At 49.4% G+C, this 18,187-nt stretch overlaps 1 protein-coding gene across 2 annotated transcripts in view; it reads left to right on the top strand.

Annotated features, from left to right (window-relative positions):
• ZNF697 (zinc finger protein 697) overlaps window positions 1-10,404 on the top strand; it is a 29,800-nt gene extending 19,396 nt beyond the window's left edge. Inside the window, exons 1-3 of one of the 2 annotated variants that reach the window (XM_081815795.1) lie at window positions 184-738; window positions 3,981-4,261; window positions 5,663-10,404. In XM_081815795.1, coding sequence (XP_081671921.1) covers window positions 4,018-4,261; window positions 5,663-7,080 — 1,662 coding nt within the window. In that variant the 5' untranslated portion in view covers window positions 184-738; window positions 3,981-4,017 and the 3' untranslated portion in view covers window positions 7,081-10,404. Of the gene's footprint in view, window positions 1-183; window positions 739-3,980; window positions 4,262-5,662 lie in introns of those variants that run through there. The other variant, XM_081815796.1, reaches the window with a different exon arrangement.
• The last annotated feature ends 7,783 nt before the right edge of the window (window positions 10,405-18,187 follow it).

The following is an 18,187-nucleotide window of genomic DNA, read 5'->3' as shown; positions in this document are numbered from 1 at the left end:
CAGTTGGTTAAGCGACTGCCTTCGGCTCAGGTCATGATCCTGGAGTCCCGGGATCGAGTCCCGCATCGGGCTCCCTGCTCAGCGGGGGGTCTGCTTCTCCCTCTGACCCGCTTCCCTCTCGTGCTGTCTCTCATTCTCTCTCTCAAATAAATAAATAAAACCTTTAAAAAAAAAAGAAAATGTCTCATGGCCCTGACAGTGATGCTTCCTTGGATTAACTCTCTCCTGCATGTCCTAGGACAAGCTAGAAGAGGACTCGGGTACATTCAGACCCAACCTCCTCATGGAACACAAGCCCAGGGGGGCAAATACTCGAAGTCACACAGCACAGTGGCTGTGCTGGCCAAAAACAGGGGCTCCTCCCCATGGCTGCTCGTTCAGTGATTAGAGCTAGATGCAGAATTAATTCCTGACTGCCCTCACCAGTACCTGTTTGGTTTTCTGCCCCCCCCCCCAAACTTCTGTCTCTTCTGTGGGGGTGGCCAGGGGGTGTCCCCTCCAGCAGCGTCTGGGTTTATTCAGCTTGTACTTTCTGAATGCAGGATGTATATCAACATCTCCAAACCACTGTGGAACTGCACCTCCCTCCCTCACCCCAGGCCCTCTTGCTGGCTCTTGTGTCCACAGGGTGGGCTGTTCGTTACAGAGCTTTTAGTAGCGAGGCCACAGGAAGCTCTGTGATGTACTTGCCAAAGGCCATTCTTGGTGAATACAGCTGTGACCTTCAACTGAGGAGGGGTATGTGTGTGTATACATAATTTTTTAAATCCAGAAGTTCGCTTAAGTTTCGTAACATTACAGCTACCATTTATTGTGTCTCTCTACGCCTGCTGCTTTTACAGACCCTATGGGACATAAGCAAGTTTCATAGGCAGCAGTAGAGTTTTTATCGATGCAGAATCTGAAGATGAGCAAGGTTAAGGAACTTGCACAAGGTAAAGTAGCTGACAGAGCAGAGGATTTGAACCTAGGTCAGTATAGCCGCAAATCTCTCACAGTGCCCTGCCACCCATTCATTATCCAGCCCTGGCCTTGCCCAAGAAAACATGTTGCTAGTTTTTATTTTGAGAATGAATGGGAAAGAAGTTGGAACCAAATGTGCTTACAGATCTACTGGCTGACACTTCACTTATACCACAGTGTTGAGATAACACTTCTGAAAATTGTCTTCCATAGATTGAGATAAGCACGATTTCTGTCCTTGTCTTCTTGTTGTTTCTAAAATAATGTAGCTTTTCCTTCAGTGTATTTTATCACATTAAAAACAAAGTTGGCTTTTTTACTGATAAAAAAATTTACATCTTTATTATAGAAAATACAGATGTTCACAAAAAAGAAAAGTGATCCCAAGCAACACACCAGCTTTTGGCTAAGAATATGGGCACTGGAACTATCCTGCAGGGGTTTGAATCCCTGCTGTGTCCCTGGTGATGTGTATGACCTTGAGCTAGTCACAACTTCTTTGCCTGTTTCTTCGTGTGTCTTTGAAGTTGAAAATTATACCCTGCATCATTGAGTTGTTTAGATTAAATGGTGCAAAACCCTTAGAAGTGACCGAGATGTTTGATTAACACCTCAATAATGTTCTGATTTTCCTCTCTGAATCTGTATATACATGTGTAAATATATATATGTGTGTATGTATATTATATAGTATGCATATATTAAGAAAATGAGATTTTAAAAAACACAACTAGTTTTCATCTAACGATATATCATGACTGCCTTTCCTTACTTCTGAATAGTCTTTTCTATTACTTGGTAGCTGCCTGGAACCTCATAATGGGATAGTGTGAATGGAACTGAATCCATATTGTGGGCCATGCAGATTTCCAGGGGATCTCAGCTGGGGATCTCAGCCTCTGGGGTCCTTCCAACTGGGGATTTTTAGGGGATCTCAGCCTCTGCCTCTTTTCCTTCTTCCCCCTTAAATCTATAAAAGCTATGTTTCTTCGTTTAATATCTCTGGTATGAATTATCTCTTGGTTCCTGAGAAATCACAAGTCAGAAAGTACTCTTCTTCTGTTTTTTGCTGTGCCTGAGGTACTAAGAAGGTGTGGTGTCCTTTTTAAAAAGGGGTTAGAGGAGAAACCCTAAGCTGCTCTGCTTTCTGGGGTGGACCCCTAATGCCCACCCTTCTGGGTGGGGAGCTGCGGGCAACTTCTGTGCCATCTCAGGCACCAGACCCTGCCATTTTAGTTTTATGAGTTTCTGGTGACATGCTTATTTGATGATTTTATTGATGTAGAATTCTACTCGCTGGTCTGGGATTAGGTCCCCCGCCCCTTCTCTGCTTTTAGCCACTAGCAAACCAATAGGTCACAAGTTTGAAAATCCTACTCTTACCTCTCCACCTCTAGCCCTAGGGGTGTGTTATATATGCAGACTCAAGTGATGTACTTGTTAGAGAGTCTGAGCTCCAGAAGGCAGAGAGAGTTACGGGTGGAAGTGATTTAGGGTCAGTAGTCTCTTGTGCAATATTCCTCTTAAAAAGACTATGGTTTTAATGAGATTTTCTCCTAGAGCCTAATCCTGAGTGTTTGGAACCTGTCATTTTAAACCGTATATCTTCTAAAGAAACTCAGCTACATTCCAGGACACTGTTGCCCGAACAGCCTCAGACACGGCCATTTTCTGATGATGTTTAAGGGACAGGCTTGATTTTTCACTCTAATCTAGGGAGTACATCCTCATCTCCGAGAAAGGGTAGAATATGCTAGATAGGGCAATGAGTCTGCCAAAATTATGGTGGTGCCAGTATGTCTGAGGTGTGCTGGGATGGCATCAGGACTGAAAAAGAGAAATTGTGTATGCCATATTGGAAAGAGAAATGACCTGTGTATTCCACATTTGTAAAGCTCCAAGTATCAATTCCTCTCTACAGTGTTTTCCAAAGTCCATCTTAACGTCTCCTTCTGATGTCTTCCCTGGGAGAAAGGTTAAGTAGCTTGCACTACTGATGAGGATACTGAGACAAGCAGAGGCCAACTGACTTGCCTTGGGCCCTGGAGTAACGCTGGCAAGAGTGCAGAGCCAGGGCTGCCTTGGGGAAGGTCCTCTCAACAGAGGCAGGAAGAGCTCCCAGCCAAGGAAAGAGCATTTTGCTCAGCCGCATTCGTGTGAGTCCTGTTTGGGGGCTGCTGAGCCAGACAGCGCTGGACACTTCAAAGTCTCAGTTCAAGATCCCTGACCGATAATCTGCTTTGCTGCCTTGAGCTAAGCCGAAAGAGTGATGGATGGCAGAAGTCGATTATTTTTGGCTCAACTGCTCCATCTTGGCAAGGGGCCTTTACATGTAAACCTGACATCCACAAAGGGTTTAGGGACCTGATGTCATTTTCTTCCTACAATTCACACGTTGGCCTGTGCTGTAGATGGAGTTACCAGTTACGTGAGGGTCACATTCCTGTTCAGGGCTCCCTACAATGAAAGGATCTAATAAGGCAAAATATGTAATGAGGCTATAGAGATGGCTTCTAACACAGAGGGTCCCTACATCCTCTTCCACCCCCCAGCAGCCCGGCTAGAGCTTGGATTCTCTTGACTCACTGCGTGCGGGAAAGCAGCAGGTCCTCACTGGTTTAATCCCCACCTTACTGCTTACAAGTTGGTCTAAGGCTGATGGGGTCCTTCTTTTTGAGCTTTACGTTTTCTTAGCCGAAAAACGGAAACAGCCACTGTTAAGGCTAAAAAGCCACTTCAGAGATGGAAGGAGATGAAACTGTATCCAGTCCAGTGAGAGTTGGCATGGGGTCTCAGAAGGGGTTGCCACTGTTCCCGTGCCACCCAGACCAGCCTCTTTTGTGCTTGGTTCTGTGCATCTTAAAATGTGCGGTGAAGCAGAGATTTGTCATCTGGGGCTTGGAACTCTACACATTTTCTTGGACCGAGCCACTGATTTTCATGGAATCCAAAGCCAGATACAGTGAGGGGATGAGGCCAGACTGACCTGACCTTTATCTGTGTTTTGTCTGGAACAGGGGTCCCCGGTCACCTCCCTTGTGCTGTTCTTCCTGGATGGAACAAGAAAATAAACAGGGTGTGTGTGAAGCCCAGGACTCAGCAGACCAAGGGATGGGCTCTGATTTTGAGAACTCTGAAGACAGGGAACGGGACCCAGAAGAAAGAGGAATGGGCTCTAAGCCACAGGACGCAGACAAGAGAGAAGGCCCCCCACAGCAGGATCTGGGCTCCAACCCACATGATGACGCTCTGGGAGGGGACCCAGAGGAGAGGGATCTGGTGTCTGACATCTGCCCAGGTGAGGAAAAGCTGGCATTTCTGTAGAAGTTGCCCCCCTCACAGTTATTTCTAGCGCCTCTAGAGTTAGAACCAGCCACAGCATTCTTTGTGGGAGAGCCCTCTAGCAGAGACCATTACATGGATTCTGTACGACCTTAAGCCTGAGGAACATCCTTTTCTTCAGTCCAGTCTGAGGTGGGCTGTTCTGGTAGATGTGGATGAAAAGGGTAACTTCGCTGGCGCAGCACTTTACGGCGTACAGAACACTGCTAGAAATTAACACCAGAGGGAACACAGCTAACATCAAAACCTACCTCATCAGGTTATTGGGGGGAGTTCAGATGACCTGCTTAGCGCAGCCCTGTGCTAACAAAGTATGCAGATGTTTGCAGTTACAGTCACCATCGTCTTTGTTTGCAGATAAGGAAACTCAGTGGTAAGTGACCTGCCCAGGTTTATGTGGCTAATGCCCAAAATGCTCAAGGCCTCTGCTAAATCCCTTGCTGTTCCTGACCTGGAAAGAGGGAGTGCTGGCCCTCCCCCTCCGTCCACCTCCTCGGTCCCATCTCTGGGTGCTCGTTGCTTTATACTGCTCTGTGCATGGTTTGGGGACAGAAATGAATGGAAATCCCTACGGTCAAGACTAATGAGGTTACATCCCCTCCCCTGTGACGCATCCCAGACTTCCTGCTGCTCTCCCCTGCAGTGTGCACAACACCTAGTGTTTCCTATCTCAGTAACTCTCTGGAGTGCCCTCTGCTCGGAGGTAAGCAGTCAGAGACAGTTGTGTGTTCTGGAAGTCTCTAAGCCGGGATCACCACCACCAGGTCCTGTGCTCACTCCTCCTGCCTGGCTTACATAGTAAAGCCCTTAAGCTGGGGTGTGTTTGGTTTGTTGTCCCACCCTCAACAAGTTATATTTTAAAAATCAGCCTATTACCTGGTTAGGACAGGTGATCTTTTCCTGTGGTTGGCTGGAGTGGCCTTGTCTTTTGAGGCCAGGTCCTTGAAAGGCATTGGGAGCTGTGAGAGTGAGCTGATCTCTTCCGAGACCCCCCCGAGTCCCACCTGGCCCATTTCAAGCAGACTGTCAGGCCTTCAGATGGCTCTGCTGAGCAGAGCCTCAGGTACAATGGGTAGGGCCTGGGCCCCAGAGACCGTTGCTAGAAGAACTGGCCAGCCAAGGGGGTGGGTGAGTGAGCTTTGTTTGCCTGGGTTTCAGAGCACACTCCTGTAGGCCTTCCCCAGGAGGCACCAGGTGGGAAGGAGGCTGGAATCGTGGGGGCCTTGGAGAGAGAGGTTGAGAGTATCTGGGGGAGGGAATTTCTCCATGGCCCGCACTCTTATTGAGACTGGCTTTTTCTGGGTTTCCCTTTTGAGCGCCAAGTATAGTCACCCCTGTGCCACCTTCTCTGTTGCAGAGGGGCTGCTGAGTGAGGAAGAAGGGGCCGCGCTCCGCGAAGATGATGATTACCAATCTGGTGTAGCTGAGATGGCGATGTTCCCGGGACTGTCTGAATCCGACAGCATTTCCCGGAGCCCCCAGGAAGAGGAGGAGGAGGAAGAGGAGAGCGCTGGGGAGAACCGGCTCGACGAAGAGGAGCAGCCGCCCCCTCCCATGCTTCCCTGGAGGCGGCACCTCTCCCTAGGCAGTCGGCACCGGAGCGACAAGCCGGCCCACCGCCGCTTCCGCCGGCTCCATCACCCCATGGCCATGGACCTCGGGGAGCTCGACAGCCTGATGGCCAGCATCATGGACGCACCCACCATCTGCCCCGACTGCGGGGAGAGCTTCAGCCCGGGCGCCGCCTTCCTGCAGCACCAGCACATCCACCGCTTGGCGGAGGCCGCGGCTGCCGCCAGCCTGGAGCCCTTCGGCTTCGCGGGCGAGTGTGGCGCCATGGTGGGGATGGTGGGCGTGGGCGTGGCGGGGGGCTTCGGGGCGGGGCCCGCGCTGGCCCGGCCCCCGCGCGAAAAGCCTTTCCGCTGCGGGGAGTGCGGCAAGGGCTTCAGCCGCAACACCTACCTGACCAACCACCTGCGCCTGCACACGGGCGAGCGGCCCAACCTGTGCGCCGACTGCGGCAAGAGCTTCAGCTGGCGCGCCGACCTGCTCAAGCACCGGCGCCTGCACACGGGCGAGAAGCCCTACCCGTGCCCCGAGTGCGGCGAGGCCTTCAGCCTCAGCTCGCACCTGCTGAGCCACCGGCGCGCGCACGCGGCGGCCAGCGGCGCAGGGGCGGCGGCGCTGCGGCCCTTCGCCTGCGGCGAGTGCGGCAAGGGCTTCGTGCGCCGCTCGCACCTGGCCAACCACCAGCGCATCCACACGGGCGAGAAGCCGCACGGCTGCGGTGAGTGCGGTAAGCGCTTCAGCTGGCGCTCGGACCTGGTGAAGCACCAGCGCGTGCACACGGGCGAAAAGCCCTACATGTGCTCCGAGTGCGGCGAGACCTTCAGCGTCAGCTCGCACCTCTTCACGCACAAGCGCACGCACTCGGGCGAGCGGCCCTACGTGTGCCGTGAGTGCGGCAAGGGCTTCGGGCGCAACTCGCACCTGGTGAACCACCTGCGCGTGCACACAGGCGAGAAGCCCTTCCGCTGCGGCCAGTGCGAGAAGCGCTTCAGCGACTTCTCGACGCTCACGCAGCACCAGCGCACGCACACGGGCGAGAAGCCCTACACGTGCATCGAGTGCGGCAAGAGCTTCATCCAGAGCTCGCACCTGATCCGCCACCGTCGCATCCACACCGGCAACAAGCCGCACAAGTGCGCGGGCTGTGGCAAGGGCTTCCGCTACAAAACGCACCTGGCGCAGCACCAGAAGCTGCACCTGTGCTAGGGCTGGGCCGCGTGTGGGGGGGACACACTGCCGTCGGGGAGCATGTGGGGAGTAGCCGTTCTGGGGATAGACCGCGTAGGAAGAAATGGGAAGGGTCGGGAGGGACAATCCGAGAGTGACCGGGGAGTCTTTTGGTGTTAGGGGGTCTTGATGGGGAGGGTTGAGTCAGCGTTGTTCTTTTGGGGTGTCATATTTTGCCTGCCTCCTCCCCAGCGAGGACATGTTTGGGAGATGTGCTTGAGCTATGCCTTCTTCAAATACACACAGTAGGGGGCGGGGGAAGAGCAGGCACTTTGAGGACCTTGAAGAAGGGGAGTTAGGGGAGTAGGGGAGTGAACGGGATGTCAGGTAATAGAGTAGGTTGGGCTGTGAGGGCCGGTGGGAATCGGGAGAGGGTGTGGGGTTAAAGAGAGGGTTATGGGGTAAAATAAAAGGCGGGTATGAATAATTCTATCCTGGTCTCTCCAGGTGTTAAGCCACTGTTTTGCCCTGTCCCCCCACATCAGCTATAGTCTCATGAAAAGTAGAGGAACCTTGTCGATCCTATAGGAGAGGATATTTTGTATATTCTTCCCTTCCTTTCTCTGAGCCACAGTTAGCTGCTATTTTGAGGCATCCAGGGGAAACTGGGCAGGAAAGCTTACACACTGATTTCAAGGACAAAATCGACGTTTGGGAATTCGTCATAACTGGCTTTAAGATCACCTGGGAAATCTTGGTCCTGCCCCTGGTTCTTTGCTACTTCCTTTAAAGTAGTCTAGCTTCATGCTGGGTCAGGGTGGTCTATGTGGTTGTCAGGTGTTAGGTGTGTGCCGAGCCCGGTATTTCAGGTCTCACTTGTGCAGGGAAATGAAACAGTCCCAGCTGTGTGTGACTTTCCCTTTCCCAGGTCAGCATGATGCTTGTTTGAAGTGAATATCAGATCAGCAACAGTTGCCCCAGTGACCTACTACAAAAGTCATCTAGCTCAGAGTTTTGCTAGCCTTATGTGAGAAATCCAGGAGAGCAAATGTGCACATGTTGGGGTACAAGGCTTCTTTGTCTCATTTGCCTTCACTCTGTATCCAATGCCCCCCTTCCCCTTGGTAGTAATGGGGGAGATAATTGAACAGCCACCTCCATCCATATTGATATGGGCTTTTGATCTGAGTAGAAATATCTTTTATCAACACAGGGAGGCACAGCAGAAAGCTCAAGGCTTTACACAAGGAAGGCACAAGCAGGGAGAGGTCTAAGTGCAAAATTGCCAAATAGCACAAGCAATGAATGTTTTCTGGTTGTTATATAAATGCCAAAATAGCACTTTTATATTTGTAAAGTGCTTTACGCTTTTTAATGATTGTTAGTTGTTTCTCACATCTTTGTGAGGTAGATCAGTATTATGACCCCTGTCGTAGGGAAGACCTGGGGATAGGAGTACAGCAGGCTGTTCGGAAGAGAGACTGATGACCGTGGGGATAGGCATGGTCTGACCTTTTGTGTTCTCCAGCTCAGCTGCTAGAGAGACTTCCTGTCATGATTTATATAATAAAATCAAGACACTGAAAATTCTTACGCTCTGTGGAAAACTTAAGGCTAGTCTAGAAGGGCCAAAGATGTCCTTGTTGACAAAGCTGGTCTTTGTCACATAATTAGGGTGTCTTAGGTTTGTTCTGTTTCTAGTAGGGGGATGTAGTTAGATGACTCTTGTACAGATTCCAGTTACCTATGCTGAAAATCCGTCCCCTAGGTTCGCCTTTAGAAGTTAGAGCTGTGGAAAGCAATCCTGTTTTCTTCACCAGTGATTGTTAGTTGCCCTGTACTTTTCATGGAAGCATCTTCACAAACTGTTGGACACACTTGAAGGAAAAGAAGAAAAACTGCAAGATTGTTTTTACAGTTTTAGCAGACTTTCTGTGGATGCTGGTAATTTATACTTGATCAGTTGTATTTTAGCAAAGAACCTCTTCGGGGACTGTAGGGAAGCATGTTTCTGTTCTTATAAAAACACCTTCTAAAAAAAAAATCCTGAGAATTCTGGGCTTGTATAATGCCTGTTGATCTTACCCTCTTAATCAGTTTGTTGTTATTTACAAATGCAAATACATTTTCAAAAGATAATTTTGCAAGACACTAATTCTTTATTTTCTTTTAGTTGAGTAATATGAACAAAGTATTTGTCCATTATTTATTCTGACTCTTTACTCTGAATACTAAGTGTATGGGACTCCTTTGAAAATAATATAGCCAGTTTGTAGGTAATCTTACTCCTTTGTGTGTTTTTTTATGCACATCTACCTCTTCCAGCCATTTTAAGTTCTCTCAAGTCTGTGCCTATGAAGTCTCATGCAACTTTTGATTATTCATGGATTGATTATCCACTTTTATGGGTTATTTGGCCTTTTGCTGCCGTTGTACTCTGTTGTACAGTCTCGTCTGCATCAGCTATGTTAACGTATGGGCAGCTTTCAAGAAAGAATTCAACAGGGAAATGAGATTGAAGCTAATATAAAAGAATTTGGTGGCAGTGGAAATGTTTGGATTTCATTGACCTCTCTTCTTTCAAGTACCATGGATAAGAGAGTCAGCTACCACTTCAGTATCCCTTTGATGAGCAAATCCCTCAGCAGAAGAAAACAGCCCAACCACCAAGACCCCTACTCTCATGGTGCACTTAAAATGTGATTCCATTTTTCTTACAATTCTTCAGGGAACATAGCTGCATTAAGTGAATTTAAATGCAGTCAGGAGGTTGTTTCTTGTATTCTAGTTCGAGAATAATAGTTTTTCTTCAGCAAACCCCATTAACTGTGGTTCACCCTTAAAAATGTTAATTTGAAGATTCCTTCCATCAGCTCATTCATGACGGTGGAGGCAAGTGTATCATTTGTTTCCTGGGGAGTTTGGTCAAGTTCAGGCTACTCTTTCCTTAGCAAAAGCTGGAGCAGTTTCGTCAGCTTAAATGGCTTGATTCAATCTTGAGCTCTGAGTTGGAAAGAGAAGATGAGAAGTTAACCCCTTGAGCCATGTCGTTTCTTCAGGATCAAGAGGCTGTACATATGTGAAAAAGTACAGATGAAGAACCTGTGTTCATAGACAATCTGAACTGTTTCTGAAGTTTGTGCACATTTTCCTTCACTGTAATGTTATTTTACAGCTGTTTGTTAAAATAGTGAATAATTTAATGATCCTAAAAGTAACAGGTTTTGTGTGAGTGTGTGCTTGTATATGTGAGAATTGCCTTATTTTCAGGTTGTTTTATTTAATGATGGTTCCTTGGACAGCGTTCTGGTGTTCAGCAACCAATATGGAATATTTGTCATTAAATCCATATCAGTCTTTTTCCATGCCATTCTTTCTTGTCATCCATTAAATATCACCGAGATCAGTAAATGGAAGCTTATTGTCTAATAGAACAGGGGTCAGCCAACTACCGAATCTAGCCTGCCTCTCTTTGCAAGTAAAATGTTTTGGATTATAGTCCTGTGCATACAGCCTTGCTTACGTTTTGTCTGTGTCTGCTTTTGCTCGATAACAGCAAGGCTGAGTCTTTGTGACAGAGGCTTCATGGCCCGCAGTCCTAAAATGTTTACTCTCTGGATCTTTACAGACAAAGGTTGCTGACTCCTTTGTTGGAATGTTCAGGTGGATCCTACATCATCCTGGAACTGGCTGATGTCTACATACTCTGCCCATTTTTAACCAGTAATTCAGCGGGGGCACTTCTGTACTCTTGTGGCTTTGGGAGGTTGGTAAATGTGTTAATGCTATGCCACTGGCATCGATTTCTTCATTCCTTATAGGAACCAATATGTGGGACACATTGACAGCAGGTGGCGGGGAGTGGGGCAGGGGAGTCGATATGGGGAAGGGAGGCAGTCTTAGGTCTCACCTCTAATCTATTAAAAAAAATGTATTCTTGAATCACATCACAAAGTATTTTCTTTCCCTCAGCTCTCAGAATTGTAACTTAATGGCTACTGATAATGCTGAATGGAACTTATCAGTTAGACTGGCCTTTTACTTAAAATATTTTTTAACTGGTTTGTGCCCAACCTCGGGGAAACAGAGAGACAGCAGTTTATAAGCAGTTTATAAGTCCAAGAAATAGAAAAGACAAAGCGTGAAAAGCACTTTATTTTCTTGTAATGATCACAACCACCACCTTGTGTGAATGTCTGCCAGCCCTTTTCTGCCTGGCAGGACCAGTGAATGCTGGGTCCTGGTTGTGGAAAGAGCCACTCCATTCTGGGATTGCAACATTTCTCCCTAAACCTGACTATTCGGGTTTGAAGCAGCCACAAGTCTAGCTCCTGGTCCCTAGGAAGACTACTAAATCAAGTATTTGAAGTATTTGTTTGGGGCTCTATGGGGACATAGCCATGAACCTGGACTTTGGGGCTATGCCACGAAGGGATGCTGAGCCTGAACTTGCTGTTAGAGCAGGACTCTGTGTTCCAGGTGGAGAGGATGTATCTGGTCAACTTGGAATTCTTCGGGCTGAACTGGTTTGAGATCAAGATTTCGTTAATTTAACAGTAACTACATAGTAGAATTACCTGGAGAGCTTTAAGAACCAACAACCCCTTCCCCCTCCAAGCCCCCCCCCCCTCCCCAGGGCGCCTGGGTGGCTCAGTCGGTTAAGCGTCTAAATCTTGATTTCAGCTCAGGTCATGATCTCAGGGTGGTGAGATCGAGCCCCACGGTCGGTACCACGCTGGGAGTGGAGACCGCATAAGATTCTCTCTCCCTCTCCCTCTGCCCCTAAACAACAACAAAAAAACCGACAGCAACCAAATAATTGTTCCAGACATTGGTTGGTTGGTCTGGGGTGAAGTCCAAGTACCTGTAATTTTATGTAGGCCTCTTAGGCAACTTTTATGTGTAACTGGGATTGAGAAGTCTATAGGACCAATCAGGCACCTTCTTTCTTTCTTGGGGATTGCATTAAGTGAAAGGAATAAGCCTCACATCCTCTCCTCTCCCTAGGGGTATAGAGACAAAGGGCATTGTCAGATGCAGCAGGCTTTGCTGTCTGTCCACTCCTGCTAGGCCGCCTTTTCACGTACACCTTCCCCACGTAGATCATAAGTAAGGGCCAGGAGAAGGGCCTGTTTTTGCTGTTCATCAGATAATGCCAGGTGGGCGTCATAGGCTGCTGCTGGCCTGCCTTTGTCTGCCAATCACAGACTGCCTGCCTTCCCTTCTTTCTGATCTTCATTCCGTCTCAGCTCACTTAACAAAGCAAAATTCCATGCATTACTCCTTTTCTGAGCTGCCCTTGGCAATAGAGTTGTTTTCTGAATTTTGCTGCTGGAGGGAAAGGGGAGGAGCTCACCCATCAGGTCTCCAGCTTGAACACACTAGCGTTAGGCTCCTCTCTTTCCTGGCCAGAGCCTCAAGTGTCTGCAGGTTACAGTTCCCTGCTGCCCGCCTATGTTTCAAGGTCACCTCTGCTCACCCAAAGCCCATTCCCATGGTTTTCAGTTTCCAGCTGCCCCAGGGGGATCCAGGCGACTGTTCCCAGACTTGTCTGCATCCCCCTGGTGACCTGCCTCATCGCTATAGATGCTTAGCTCCAGAAACCAAAGAGTTGGGTGGCAAGGTGTTTCAGGTACCAAGCTGGCCTCCACACATCTATATTTGAAGGGGTTTCATGCTAAGTGAAAGGACTGAATGGTCCCAGGCTTCACCCGTTGCTGGAAACTGGGGACTCCCTGGAAGTGGTTTGAGGTCATTTAATCACAGAAGGGGCTCCCCTGAGATGTCTTCCCTGACCCACGAGGGCTGGAGTGGTTCTTCTGCAGAGATGTTCCCAGAATGTCCTGGACACATTTCCTGCATATGGGCGGCCTCCTTGGGCCCCTGAGGCTGTGGCTCATTAAGAGCAGAGACCCGGAGAGGCTCACTCCATAAGCACGCCGAGTGCCCCTGTGCTGGGGGTGCTTGATGCTGGGGGTATAGGTATGAGAGAGAGAGAGACGCTCACATGTTCTAATGCTCCAGAACAGGGAAGGGGAAGGCTGTTTTTGTTCTCTGCCTAACATCAAATCCAGCTTCCCAGTGGTGAATTATTTTGCAAACCGGAAGTGTGACTTTTGGGATTTGGCCCCTGGTGGAGGAAGGAAGAACTCCCTAATACCAAGGCATCAGGTGTTAATGCCGGGGCAAGATGGGGCCTCCAGCAAAGGCGCAGGGTAAAGCAGACTCTCGGCTGAGGACATATGCCAGGGTCACTGCTGCAGCAAATTGGGCAGTGTCCATTTTATCTGGCTTTGGCGGGTGGGGGAAAGAGGCAGTGACCTGCAGGGGTTAATGAAGCAAGGGACCGCTAAGGGACCTGGCTAGACCCTTCTGTCAGGTCTAGTGTTCAAAGATGCCTGAGTAAAGCCGGGACTTTGATACACAAGGACCACCCCCAGGCTTCCACTGAAGCGGATCTACTGCTCTCTGGGTTAATGTTAGTGGACACAGTAGGGGTCATGGACATGACTTCACAGCCGGAAGGCTGCTGCCCTGAGGGAGCTACTGCCTAACGTTGCCACAGCCTAGGCTGGGCCCCACAGGGGGACTTGATCTTGTCCTTGTCTGTCCAGAGGAAAGATGCAGGTGTGAGGTGTGGGGAGAAGAGCAAACAAAACCACAAACGTGAAGCTTCCAGAAGGTTTAGGGGCTGTGCAAATGTTAGGAAACAAAACAGTCTCAGCGCGGTTGTCTCGTATCCTAGCTCCTGGGGGCCTAGAAGGAGGAAAGAGGTTGCTTGTATGCAGGACTGCATCCTCTCAGATTTCCAGCTCCTGAGGAAGTGCTGGTGATGGGGGGAGGGATGAGGGTACGGGAGACCGTGGCCTTCCCTCCTTTCCTGGGGACAGAGGAGAATAGAGGAACCGGTCCTGCCGTCCTTTGAGGGAGGAGTGCGGGACAGAGTTCTGGCCTTCACTGGCTGTGCTCTTGAGCAAGGCTCTGATTCCTCTGGGCCTGTTTTCCTCTTCAAGTGACACTATCTCTATGGACTCTCCCCACTCTAGCGTCAGAGAGCTTAAAACTTGGGAAACATCCATAGCTCAACGCAAGAATGCCACGAAAGCTTGTCTAAGTCTGCGTTGGGTTCTGGGGCTCAGCTGTTCCCTGACTATGGAGGAGGGAGGGAGCTCTCCAGTGGGCCCCTGCTCTGTCCGGCCTTGGTCGTCCACAATCGGGAGGGGTATGGTGCCCTGTACAGATGGGAGCCAGACGCCAGGTGCGACCACTTACCATTCCGGTGTCATTGGGATGGACCATAGAAATGGGCCACAACCGTCATTTTGCAGTAAGGAAACAGACCCAGGAGAGTAAAGAGAGTTGAGTAACTTTGAAAAGAGCCAAATTGAAAGAGAACAAGGTGAAAGAAGCAACGTGAAAGAAAGTGAACAAGATGTTCACTCTTGTTTGCAGAAATGGAAGCTTCCAAAGAGAGAATAGTCTCTTCTCTTTTGCCCCCGTCTTCGCCCTTCCCCAGTCCTCCCTTGCCCTGGCTACTTTTGTTCCTGTCCCAGCGAGCACCTGCATGTCTCTGTTCCTGCAAGACTGGCAATCCATGAGCTGGGTTGGGCTGCGTGGGCTCCACAGAAGGATCTGGTGTGCTGGTTAAGCCTGCCCTCTGCCCGCTTTCCAAATATTCTCTCTTATCCCTATTTCTTTTTCTTTAACAAATATATTGGGAGGGCAGACTCCTGGCTCTGTGCCTTCTTGGCCTCCAGGAGGCTGTGCCTCTCCTACCCATTCTGAGCACTGTGCTCTCAGGCCAAACGAGGTCACCAGTCCAGGTGGGTATAGAGTCTAGACTTGTCTTGTTTAGGGGAACTCATACTTGGACAACCTTCACTCCACTCCCTACAATCCCGTTTATTCTGGTCCAGAGTCTTGTCTTTTCTTATCTTTCCTTTCCTTTTCTCTTCTTTTCTCTTTTTTAAAGATTATTTATTTTAGAGAGACAGAGAGCAGGGGAAGGGGCAGAAGGAGAGGGAGAGAGGATCCCAAGCAGACTCCACACTGAGCATGGAGCCGGATGCAGGGCTCGATCCCAGGACCCTGAGCTCATGACCTGAGCCAAAATCAAGAACCGGTCGCTTAACCAACTGAGCCACCCAGGTGTTTCCAGAATCTCTTTCTTTAGGAACATCATCTTCCTTCCTTCACTCCTTATGTATTGACTGAGTGCTCGCTCTGGGCCAGACACAGGTGGGAATACAGCTGTGTGCAGGTCGTCAGCACAGGGTCCTCGTGGTGCCTTCCAGAGTCCACAGTCTAGTTAGGGAGACAGACAAGTTAATAAGCAATCACCTAGACTGTGACAAGTGCCTAGTGGAGAGACACGCTTCACCCCTCCCTGGAAGACTGGAGACTCTCCAGGGGAGATGTTGGCTGAGGGAAGGGTGCCAGGAAACAGGCATGTGTTTCCAGCAGAAGTGGCCATGGTGCGAGTGTGGTGGGTGTGGCTGGAGTGTGTCCAGGTGGGGGTTTGAGAGGTGTAAGAAGCTATAAAAATCCCCCCACCCTGGATATGCTGCACTGCTCAAACTCTATGTTGCCTGGCCCCAGGTACCCCTGCTATAAACTTTACTCTTTTTGTTACCATGGGGATTCTAGTGTGTTCTTGAGAGGCCTGCACCCTAGCCCAGCTCTGCTACTGATTTATGGGTGACCTTGGGAAAGTCACTTTACTTCTGGGTCCTCAGTTTCCTCGATTGTGAAATGAGGAAGGGAAGGAGCCCATAGCTAAAAGCTGGAGTCTCTAGGGCTTATATTAGCTCTAAAATTTGAATTCCACAAACACTTTGATCTGTCCTGGGGAGGGGACAGGGAGCCTCCTTTGTTTACTTGTGATTAGGAGGGAGTTGTTTTGCCTACTGGTGAAAGAAATGTTCATAATCAGGACTAGCTGCTTAGTTCCCAAGGCTTGGTGCAAAATCAAATGTGGGGCCCCATGGCGGAGCGCTACGCCAGACACAGGGTCCCCGTGACTGCACCAGCCACATGTCCACGAAACCACCCTGCTCACAACTGAGCTGGCAAATTTACAGATGCCAGCTGGTGCGAGGGGGACTTTTGATCCTGGCGCATGAAACGGATATTCCTACCTCAATAAGGGCAGGGTCCATGCTAAGATGATGACAGGGCCAGCAGCCGACGTGCCCACCCACTGTTGCCAGCACCTATTTTGGGAGAAGGGCTGACTTTGCTTGTGCAGGTTCTTCTGTTTCTTGAGGAAAGACTGCACTCTTTATTAGTGGGGAGCTTCAGGTTTCTAGAACAGACTGGTGACTGTTCCAGAGTTTGCAACTGACCCCAGGGTCCCCTGCCCTTGGGGACAGAGTTGGCCAATCCACTTTTTGTTAGTCCTCCCCTCCCCCTCCATTCCATCATAATGAGTCTCTTTCATGCCTGGAAACACCAACTCCCATTCCCCCCACCATTACCCTTGTGTGGGATCCCATGATAAAGGAGGACTCCCTGCAATCTCCTTCAGAGTCCCTTGATGCTTTAAGAAGCACTGTAAGTAACCACTTTAATCACTTAAGGAATGAGTGATTTACTTTTTTTTTTTTTTCTGATGAGATTTTCTTCTGAATTCAGTTTTTAAAACTAGAATGCCCTTATTTTTGTAGTATAAAAACTCTCTGGGCATTACCTTGTTTCAGATTGTACATCTAATTTCCAGTCCCCTTAAAAATCTTACCAGTTACATTCTGCCTTCATAAATGTCTTTCCCTCTCACATTTCTTTCAATTGCTCACTCTTCATACAGTGCAGATGGATTGCTCCTGTGTCCCCACACCCCCTGCTTCCTTAGGTTCATGGATTTCTTGATGTTATCTTTAAATTCCTTCTTGTTTTGTCATTCCTTCTGCCTCCCTGACTCCCTTCCCTCCCCATCTCAGCAATTCCGTTTGTTTGTGTTCTGTCTGCCTATCTATCCATCCATCCGTCTGTCCATCCAACCACCCATCCGTCCCCCTGTCAGTCTGCTGTCCGTCTGTGTGCCTGCTTTGCGTCAGGCACCGACCCAGGTGCTAGGGACACAGAGATGAAATGGCAAGTGGCTGCCCTCAAGGACAAGACAGCGTGGTGGGGGAGGGCAGACTATATAAGTAATGACCAGGCAGTTAGATACGCACACGGCACGCCGATGGTGAGATGGAAGCTTTGGTTGGTGAATAAGCACTTGAGAAGGATGTGCCGGCAGGAGCTGGGCAAGGTCTGAGCAGGAGGGACCCTGGGCTTTAGCGCGGGAGCATGTAACAGCATAATGTTTGCAAGAAGTGCCAAACCCTGGCCTATCGCTGGAGCATAAAGTTGGGGAATCTGGAGATAGGGCAGGAACTTGTGACAACGTAGTAAGTAGTCCAGAGAGGCGGGCAGGGGCTAGATCTCGAAGGGCCTTATCTGTTACCCTAAGACACTCAGGGCTATCCTAAGGGTCCTGGTTGGTTTTCGGGTAGGGGGCGACGTGGTCAGATTTGGTGTGGGGTGGACAACTCTGGCAACAAGGATGCAAGTGGATTTCATGGTGACTCTCTGAGGCAGTGAGGCCGGGCCTGAACCAGGCCGTGTTCTTAGGGAGGGAGGGGACACACTCAGCAGGCACTTTGGAGGGGAAATGGGTAGGACTGACTGATGGGCTGAGGGAGAGGGGCGAAGGACCTCCCAGGTTTCTGGCTTGGGAAAGTGGGTGCATAGGGGGTGCTGTGACCCTGCTCGGGCATTTCCTGAAGTAGTGTCCATTCCACCTCAGGTTGGCCCCGGTTGCCCTCTGGGTCCCGTTTTGTTAACATAAATCAGGCCTTTATTTCTTGCCGAGATTTTTTTTTAAAATTTTATTATGTTATGTTAGTCACCATACAATACATCATTGGTTTTTGATGTGGTGATCCACGATCCATTGTTTTCGTATAACACCCAGTGCTCCATGCAGTACGTGCCCTCCTTAATACCCATCACCAGGCTAACCCATCCCCCCACCGCCCTCCCCTCTGGAACCCTCAGTTTGTTTCTCAGAGTCCATAGTCTCTCATGGTTCATCTCTCCCTCCAATTCCTCCCCCCCTTATTTTTCCCTTCCTTCTAATGTCCTCCACGCTATTCCTTAT

This window comes from Leptonychotes weddellii, chromosome 4 (assembly GCF_054177405.1).
Source record: "Leptonychotes weddellii isolate Sample4059 chromosome 4, ASM5417740v2, whole genome shotgun sequence".
NCBI classification, from domain to species: Eukaryota; Metazoa; Chordata; class Mammalia; order Carnivora; family Phocidae; genus Leptonychotes; species Leptonychotes weddellii.
Note: the sequence above shows the minus strand (reverse complement) of the source record. Positions and strands in the feature narration are given on the sequence as shown.